The sequence below is a fragment of the Sturnira hondurensis genome, unplaced genomic scaffold (assembly GCF_014824575.4).
Source record: "Sturnira hondurensis isolate 20B ecotype Veracruz unplaced genomic scaffold, ASM1482457v3 Scaffold0020601, whole genome shotgun sequence".
Taxonomy (NCBI): domain Eukaryota; kingdom Metazoa; phylum Chordata; class Mammalia; order Chiroptera; family Phyllostomidae; genus Sturnira; species Sturnira hondurensis.
The window spans coordinates 4,108,775-4,118,286 of record NW_028093232.1 but is presented as its reverse complement, the minus strand read 5'-3'; the positions used below and the strand labels follow the sequence as shown (position 1 = coordinate 4,118,286).

Below are 9,512 nucleotides of genomic sequence, written 5' to 3'. Positions count from 1 at the left end.
GATCTCTTATGGTGTTTTCCAATCTGCGCCCTGCCGGACAGGGGTGGTGCCGGTGACCAGTTCTCTCCCAGAGCCAGTGTTGCCCACCCTCGGCTCTCAGAGACCGGGGCGGCCGGCCCGGGCCCTGGCTTGGCCTGGCAGGGGGCCCCCGCCACCGCCTCTGTGCTGCTCCCTCGTACCTTGTTGATTTGTGGTCGTCTCCTCTCCTCAACTTCTGGTCATTCAGTGTCCGCTACAGTCTCTGGAGTCCTGCTTTCTTATATGCTGAGTCCCAGTTTAGCATCTTCTGTGTTCTTCCGCAGATCAGCCAGGTCCTTCTCCGGCGCGTGGAGAGAAGCGAAATCCTTTGTCCTACTCCGCCGCCATCTTCCCCAATACCAGAACCATATGATTTCACTCATATGTGTCATATAAAGCTGAAATAAATAAACAAATAAGAAAAACAAACAAATGAAAACTCATAAACATAGAAAAGAGTGTGGTGGTTTCCAGAGGGAGGGGAGTTAAAGTTAGTAAAGGCTAAAGGGAGTTAAATATATGGCAGCAAAAGATAATTTAACTTTGGGTGGTAGGCACACAATGCAATATGCAGGTCACATATCATAGAAATGTACACTTGAAACTTATATAATCTTATTAGCAAAGTCACTCCAATAAATTTAACTTAAAAAGATGTTATTGAATAAAAGGAGGAAAATGGAAGCTTATTCTTTTTCATTTTTTTATTTATTGGGGTGATATTTGTTAATAAGATTAAATGAATTTCATATAATTTTTATTTTGTGTAAAAGTCCTGTGTTGAGTGTAATTTTGAATTTTCAGTTCTCTGAGGACATTATCCCTACTGGTGCATGTTTTAGGATCCTTGCCAAAAGATTACATAGAAGATTCGTTAATGCCTTTGAAGCCCAATTCACCTAGGACTAGTGTTTATTCAGTTAGTCATGCTTGGCACATAAAACAAACATCAATTTTGTTGTAAAACATTCCAATTTTTTTTGTAGGAAGATACAAACATTATGTCTATCTAAACCAGGGAGTTCCTGATATTTGCTCAGACCTTGGAGTAGCAATTACATTTTACAATAATGAAGATTTCTTGGAAGGAAAGTCTTGGCTACATGACAGAAATGACATGATCAGATAAATCAGTGCCATCCAAGAGCAACCTGTTAGGTGAGTATGGTCCAGAGAAAGAGTGACCAGAAGTCCACATACAAACATATGCAAATATGCTCTTCTTCATCCTTCCAACCCTGAGGGTGCTCAGGGATAAATAATCAGCTGAATCCACTATGTCTGCAGTTTTTCAGAGGCTTGGGAAATTATTTTCTCTGAGAAATGTGAATAGTTAATTAAATTATGGTGAGAGAAACAAGTTCATAATTTTAAATTGATTAAAGACTTTGAGACGACCCCTAGAGGGGTGGGAGGAAGTTAGGGAGTAGAGGGATTGAGCAAAAAAGAAAAAGAACTCATGGACATGGACAACAGTGTGGTGATTGTTGGGGGGAGGGGATATAAAGGGATTAAATGGTAATGGCAAATGCAGTAAAGATTGCATCACAAAAAGACTTTGATGGGGCTGCATTTGTGCATGAATAAATAGCAGGACACCTAAAAACAGGTGAAATGAAAGACTTATAGAAACAACCTTGACTTGGAATTTACCTCCTGATATATTTAAGATACCTACAATCTTTTAAAAAAGTGCACCAATAGAAGAGCTGTGATTTGTCCAGGACAGTTTGCTCTCAGCTGATCCCTGTCCTCCTTTCTCCTTTCTGGGGTCTATTTCCAAGGAGTCATCTCCCACTTGCTAGCAATGTGACCTGCAGCTAATGATACAAGAAGGGGAAGGAGTTTACAGTAAAAACCGAGATCTATCTTCTTTGGTAGTTGTGCGGATTTGCACCCAACCTGGTTCTGCTAAGCTCACATGCTATGCTGGTTTAGGAAAATAAACTAAATTTGAGAAAAAAACCCAAAATGTTTGGTTCTATAAAAGACAAAAGTAAACTAAAAGACAAAAGAAGTAAACAGATATCAAATGATAATGTCTATTTTTGAAGATATTTAGGAACCAAGACATGACTTAGAGCTTTCTGACTTGTGTAAGGCACCAATGAGATTTCTTAAGACTGAGAAAAAAAGGAGGCAGGTGGGTTGCATACAATCTTTTCTGATATCTCCAGTTTATTATTTTAGTTAATTATTTTAAGTGCTTAGTCTATTGTTAATATTTATATAATTTATTGTTACTTCTGTGACACTCGCATTCTTGAGAGTACTCCCAGCTTGTTCTAAAACATTAAACCAGGGGCAGTTTTTTGTCTTTTTAATGGGGATTGTAAATTCTGAAAGATTTACCATGGGAAATGGGCAGGTGGTGGGTAGAGTATCTCCCACTTCTGAAGAAAAGGAATATTTTAAAGCAATCAAGTGAGACTTTCATATAGCCAGTTAATTGAAATTTCTAAAATAAATTTTTTCCAAATTATTGATGGCTTTGAATAAGCACTGGAGTGTGAAGGTATTTCAGCAGATGTTAATGCAATTAGTTGGTGTTGTTTGAGGAACAATCACAGAGCATCCATTGGTTCAAACCCAGAATTAATCTCTGGTGTGAATATGTGTCTGACAGGTGCACTGAGGAAGCATGAATGAAATCATAAAAGGAAAGCCACTTCTCTGCCAAACAGTAGTAAGTCAATTAAAACTTTTTGCCTTAATGTTGGTATCATATATGTGCTGAGTACACAGGTTATAATGTGAGTTAAAAGCCACTCAGAACATTTCCTTGAAAGTATAAGCCAAGAAAAATTAGAGTCAGGGATGTGGCAAAATGAAGAGATGGAAGAGTAGTTTTAGAATTGTCCTATAATTATGTGAAAGCATATACAAAATAGCAGATGTTTGGAGAAAGGGGGAGGAAAAACCACAAATGACTAGATGAAATTTTTTTGCAGAGAGGTAGTCCATGTAGGATGACCACTATACTACCTGCCTGTCACTATGGTAGGCTTAGGTTTTTAGAGCCATTCTTCACAACTCTACCACCACACACACACAGAAAACTCCCCCTTGTTAGAATCAGGGAGACGGCAAAATCAAGTGAAAGTACCTGCAATGTCAATAGATTTTCAAGACAATGCTAAAGTATGAAACAAGGTAGCTTGATACCAATTATTAATATATGGCAACAATTGGTGGCTTTGGGTTTTAGTACTGTGAACAAGGAGAAAGTAAAAATTAATAGAGATGAAGATGAGGCATTCCACTTAGAACAAGTTCACTTAGAGGGAGTGGAAATTTGCAAAGTGTAAATGACTAACACTTCAAGAGATATATTAAAAAGGTAGACTTTGAAATAATCACATTTTAAATACTAAATCAAAGTCAGAGGATTTAGCCAATTCCCAGGGAAAACACACAGAAAAGCAAACAAGACAATTTAGGGATGAAATGTGAGAAACATCAATGTTATAAGGATAAGTAAGAGAAGAGGGTCTTGTAAAGGAGAAACCAGAAGGGAAAACAAAAACCAGAAGGTGGATATGGCACAGTGATTTCCACCCTTCTTGTGGCACAAGAACTTTTAAAATATGCAATACCTGACTGTTTAGTCAGGGGCACTGACCTCTTTTCCCTTAGACTGTCAAACAAAAAATTGACAACAGCAACACAACAACAGCTGCTGGTGTGAATCCATTAAGACTATACCTTTTTTTTGGTGAAATTGGCAGAATAGATATATATTTTCGATGTGCCATAGAATTTTAGTAATTAGTTTATGTGTGCCATGAGACGAAAACATTGAAAATTGCTAGTCTAGAACATCATAAGAAGAAAGGAGTAATTGGCAGTGCCAAATGCAAGAAATAAAATGGCTGTAAGATTCATCCTCCTGCGACTGACACTTCATTGAAACTTACAGAAATAACAATTAAACTTGCCAGGAGTAGTTTTTCAGCTAAGTGTTGTGTTCACCTTGTGTCATAACCACCTCTTATGTGTTTACAGTTTATGCAGCGGGGAAAAATGCTTCATTATGTATATCCTAAATAGTTGAGGGGTACTTTGGAAGTCAGAAAGTAGAGAAAATTATTGGAAGCTAAGGATGGAAGCCAGATTGCAGATCGTATTTAATCCTTATAGAGCTTATTATAATATCAATGATAATAAGGAGTCTGAACATTTCAAACATCAGATTGAATTATAAAATGTTAAGGATAATGTTCTTCAGCTGTGTACAGACACATCTTCAGTTATTTATGAATTTGTTGTATATCGAAATGCTCTCTGTGTCTGCATGAAACAATCAGTGAAAATCAGATGAAGGCATAAACAACTTGAGAAAGTCCTGGGGAGATCTAGGAAAGGATTTTTAAAATATGAGAAATGTCCTTTGTAGATGAATTTCAGGGTTGATCATGGCAGTGGGACAGAGTCCTCCATGCTTTGGCAGATTAATACAGAAACAACTAATGTCATAAGCGCCCCTCATGTGTTTACAATTTATCCAGGGGAAAAAGGCCTCAAGCAGATAATAAAATAGTAACATTTCAGTTAGTGATAGGGGAAAAATTTTTAGGGAAAAAGTACACCCTAAAGATCGTAATTTCATTGCTCCCAGGGAACAAGTGTGCTATGAGCAAATCTATTCCAAAGACTAAATCAAAAAGTATATGTTTAAAAAACTTCTGGAAAAATTATGTTTTACTGGGACTATATTATTTCAAGAATCCCTGAAAATGTATTGTTTTTTAAAATATAGGCCATGACATTTAGTAGACTATAAAGTAAAATTGGTGATGTTTGTATTTATTTTTGATGAGATAAATTAGAATAGAACACATTAGAGAGCAGGGCATCTATGGATTAACTTTTCATTGAAATTTTTGTTTCAGGTGTGTGTGTATGTGTGTGTTTAAGTATGAACAGTGCACTGCAATATAAATGTAGACCTTCCATGTGTTGTACTAAACCATGTTTGAAAGCCAGGTTTCTAACTTGTCAAATGATATGTTAATAGTGCTGAGAGCATGAAGTGTTTAAAATATTATCAAGGAAACCCAATCTATGTAAAATACACTGCTTGGTTTTTTAAACAAAATCCATTGTAAAACTCTTCCCACTCTCTTCTCAGATCTTACCTCCCTCAGATTTATGTGGCAATTGGACAGAAGTTAGGAGTCAGAAATGAGAAACCATACGTCAATAACCAGATTCATCCTCCTGGGGCTGACAGATGACCCACAACTGCAGATTCTGATTTTTTTATTTTTACTTATCACCTACACTCTGAGTGTAGCTGGAAATCTGGCCATCATCATCCTCACATTAGTGGATTCTCACCTTAAAACTGCTATGTACTTTTTTCTCCAAAACTTTTCCTTCTTAGAAATCTTATTCATTTCTGCCTGCATTCCTAGATTCTTGTACAGCCTAGCTACAGGTGACAGGACTATTACATATAATGCTTGTGAATGCCAATTATTTTTTACAGATCTTTTTGGAGTAACAGAGTTTTTCCTCCTGGCCACCATGTCCTATGATCGCTATGTGGCCATCTGCAAACCCCTGCACTATGCGACTATCATGAACCACAGGGTCTGCAGAAGGCTTATCTTTTGCTGTTGGATGACTGCATTGTTAATCATATTCCCACCATTTAGCTTGGGACTGGGCCTGGAATTCTGTGACTCTAATGCCATTGACCACTTTTCCTGTGATGCTAATCCTATAGTGAAGATTTCCTGCTCAGATACTTGGGTCCTAGAGCAGATGGTTATTGCCTGTTCTGTGTTGACCTTCATTATGACTCTAATATGTGTGGTTTTGTCCTACATGTGTATTATCAGAACAATTCTAAGATTCCCTTCTGTCCAGCAGAGGACAAAAGCCTTTTCCACCTGTTCTTCCCACATTATTGTGGTTTCTATCACTTATGGCAGCTGCATCTTTGTTTATACCAAACCTTCAGCAAAAGATGAGATGGCCATTAATAAAAGAGTCTCAATACTCACTACTTCTATTTCCCCCATGTTAAACCCATTTATTTATACTCTGAGGAACAAACAAGTGAAACAAGCCTTTAATGACTTAGTCAAAAGAATAATACTGCTTTCAAAGAACTAGGCAAGTGTTCAAGTTAGGATCCCCAAGCAGTTTTCTTGTTTCTACCCTATTTGGTCCCTTCCTGATCTAGATTTGGCCTACCATTCAGCAATGACCCTGATCAAGTCACCCTTGGCATTTCCTTATAAAGCAGCCTCTTTGAGAATACTTTTTATTAAGGAAAATGAGAGTAGTTATTTCAGAAAATTTAATCATGACCTCGTTCTCAACCTTTATTTACTAATGCTGAAAGAATTGGAAAATTTATCATAAAATATTGGTGTAATAGTGCACATTACTTTTTCAAACAAAACTACTCAAATAAGTAGAGAAATAATGTTAAAGAGAATGAATACCACTTGTAAGTATAACAAGGAAAACATTTCAAAATCCTAAAATGTATTTTAAAACAAGGAATAAATAGAAAAAATTAGAATTTCTTTTTAAAAAATATATTTTATTGATTATGCTATTACAGTTGTCCCCTTCATTCCTCTCCACCCTGCACACCCTCTCCCACCCATATTCCCCCCTTTTGTTTATGTCCATGTGTCTTACGTTCATTAGCTTCTACATTCCCCATACTATTCTTGGCCTCCCCCTGCCTATTTTCTGCCTACCATCTATGCTACTTATTCTCTGTACCTGTTCCCCCCTTCTCCTCCTCCCACTCCCCTGTTGCTAACCCTCCATGTGATCTTCATTTCTGTGGTTCTGTTCCTGTTCTAGTTGTTGGCTTAGTTTGTTTTTGTTTCAGGTTTGGTTGTTAATAATTGTGAGCTTGCTGTCACTTTCCTATACCTGTTTTTTATCTTCTTTTTCTTAGATAAGTCCCTTTAACATTTCATATAATAAGGGCTTGGTGATGATGAACTTCTTGAACTTGACCTTATCTGAGAAGCACTTTATCTGCCCTTCCATTCTAACTGAAAGCTTTGCTGGATAGAGCAATCTTGGATATAGGTCCTCGCCTTTCATGACTTGGAATACTTCTTTCCAGCCCCTTCTTGCCTGTAAGGTCTCTTTTGAGAAGTCAGCTGACAGTCTGATGGGAAGTCTTTTGTAGGTAACTGTCTCCTTATTTCTTGCTGCTTCTAGAATTCTCTCCTTCATTTTAAGCTTGGGTAATGTAATTATGATGTGCCTTGGTGTTTTCCTCTTTGGGTCCACCTTCTTCAGGACTCTCTGAGCTTCCTGGACTTCCTGGAAGTCTGTTTCCTTTGCCAGATTGGGGAAGTTTTCTTTTATTATTTGTTCAAATAAGTTTTTCACTTGTTGCTGTTCCTCTTCCCCTTCTAGTACTCCTATAATTTGGATGTTGGAACATTTAAAGATGTCCTGGATGTCTCTAAGCTTCTCATTTTTTTGAATTCTTGTTTCTTCATTTTTTTTCTGATTGAATGTTTCTTTCTTCCTTCTGGTCCACTCCATTGATTTGAGTCTCAGTTTTCTTCTCATCACTATTGTTTCCATGTGCATTTTCCTTTATTTCACTTAGTGTAGCCTTCATTTTTTTATCCAATTTACTACCAAACTCGACCAATTCATTGAGCATCCTGATCACAAGTGTTTTGAACTGTATATCTGATAGGTCGGCTATTTCTTGGTTGCTTAATTGTGTTATTTCTGGAGCTTTGATCAGTCCTTCCTTTTTGGCCATTTTTTGGTCTTGTTGCACCTGTTACATAGAAAGGGGAAGAGCCTTAGGTGTTCACCAGGACGGGTCAACCCAGTTACTGGGTTGTGACACTGTATGTGGGGGCAGGTCCCAGAGGGAACAATGGCAGCTGCTCTGCTCTTTGTTGGATTTCAGTCCCTTCTGTCACTTCCCCCAAGCAAACTGGGCCTTTCTGGTGCTGATTCCCATGTGGGTGGGCTTGTGTGCCTTCTAGGACCCTGTAGGTCTCTCCAATAAACTCTCCTGTGAGGTTGGTAGTCTCTCCTTGTGCTTCCACCCCCACAGGTGTTTTCAGTTGGAGTTTTGGGGCTTTATTTCCTGGCGCTGGGACCCTAGGTTGCATGGTCTCTCTCTCTCTCTCCCCAGTTTCGCCCAGTTTATCTGCATGCAAATGTGGGACTGCCCAGTCAGCCAACCACCTGTGTACTGTGTCTCACTTCACAATTGCCACATTGCCGGGTCTGCCTGTTGCCACCCTGCACCTGGGGGCTGCCGGCTGCCACCTGCATCCCCAGGGTTTGCCTGCTGCCTTCTTGCATGCCCAGTGTCACCGCTTTCAGTGCCTTGACCCCTCTCCTTCCAGCTGCTGGACTCTGCCCTGTCTACTGGTCTGGATTAATGTGTCTATTTCAACTCCTGGGCTGTCTGACTTCCATACAGTTCAATTTTCTGTCAGTTCTGGTTATTTAGTTTCTAAGTTGTTGTTGTCCTTATTTTTGTTGTGCGAGGAGGCACAGTAAGTGTACCTACACCTCCATCTTGGTTAGAAGTCAAGATTGTGGATTTTGAAAAAAGCATTTACTAAGAAAAAATCTTTTAAATCACAGGATCATATATTTTATTGAATGGATCAAATCCAGTATAAAAGTTATTTGAAAATTGCCAAAGTGACATGAATTAAGTTAGAATGAAAAGAGTAATGCACTGGTAATTCCTGGTAAACCTGCATTAAATGAAACCTGCACTAAATGAAACCTGCATTAAAATTACATAAAATAGATTGTTACTGATGAATTAATTGCAATGTTAAAACTTGAATGTAGATAGCAAGAAAGTAGTAAATTTATGCATAATAAAGTATTATTTCCAAGTAGTGCTGAGCATCTGTTGTTTTGCTTTTCTATTTGTTCCACTTCTTGGTTCCAAAGGTACTAATGATTTACTATGTATTTGTAATATTTTCCGATATTAAACAACTAATATTATTCTTAAAAAACTTGAATGTAGAAAATTATTTATTTTTCTAATTTTATTTTTTAGTTAAATTTATTGGGGTGACATTGGGAAATAAGATTATATAGGTTTCAAGCATACATTTCTGTGATACAGGATCTGCATTGTGTGTGTACCAACCAAAGTCAAAGAACCGACTTCCGCCAAGATGGAGGCATAGGTGGAAACACTGTGCCTTCTCCCACAACCAAGTTTGAATACAACAAAGGTTTGGAGAAACAAAGACACAACCAAAGGACAGAAAATTGAATTATACGGAAGTCCGACTACATCTAACCGTTCAACGGGGACGGTAAGAGGGGCGGAGCCAGCAGCGAGCAGGGTCGGGCAGGACAGGGCCCCCGACCCAGGCGTGCAGGCAGACGGGAACCAGTTGCGGTGCGGGGCAGACTGCGGGCGCATATTCGCGCACAGTGAGACAGACCACGCAGGCCCCAGGGGGCGAGGGCTGACGGCGGTGGCACACTCGCGTGCAGTGGGA

General features: G+C 38.7%; 1 protein-coding gene across 1 annotated transcript; it reads left to right on the top strand.

Annotated features, from left to right (window-relative positions):
- The first annotated feature begins 5,202 nt into the window (after positions 1-5,202).
- On the top strand, positions 5,203-6,278 carry LOC118975916 (olfactory receptor 6C2-like). Its single transcript, XM_037030148.1, has one exon. The coding sequence runs from the start codon at positions 5,203-5,205 to the stop codon at positions 6,139-6,141; it is 939 nt and encodes a 312-aa protein (XP_036886043.1). The 3' UTR covers positions 6,142-6,278.
- Positions 6,279-9,512: the final 3,234 nt, after the last annotated feature.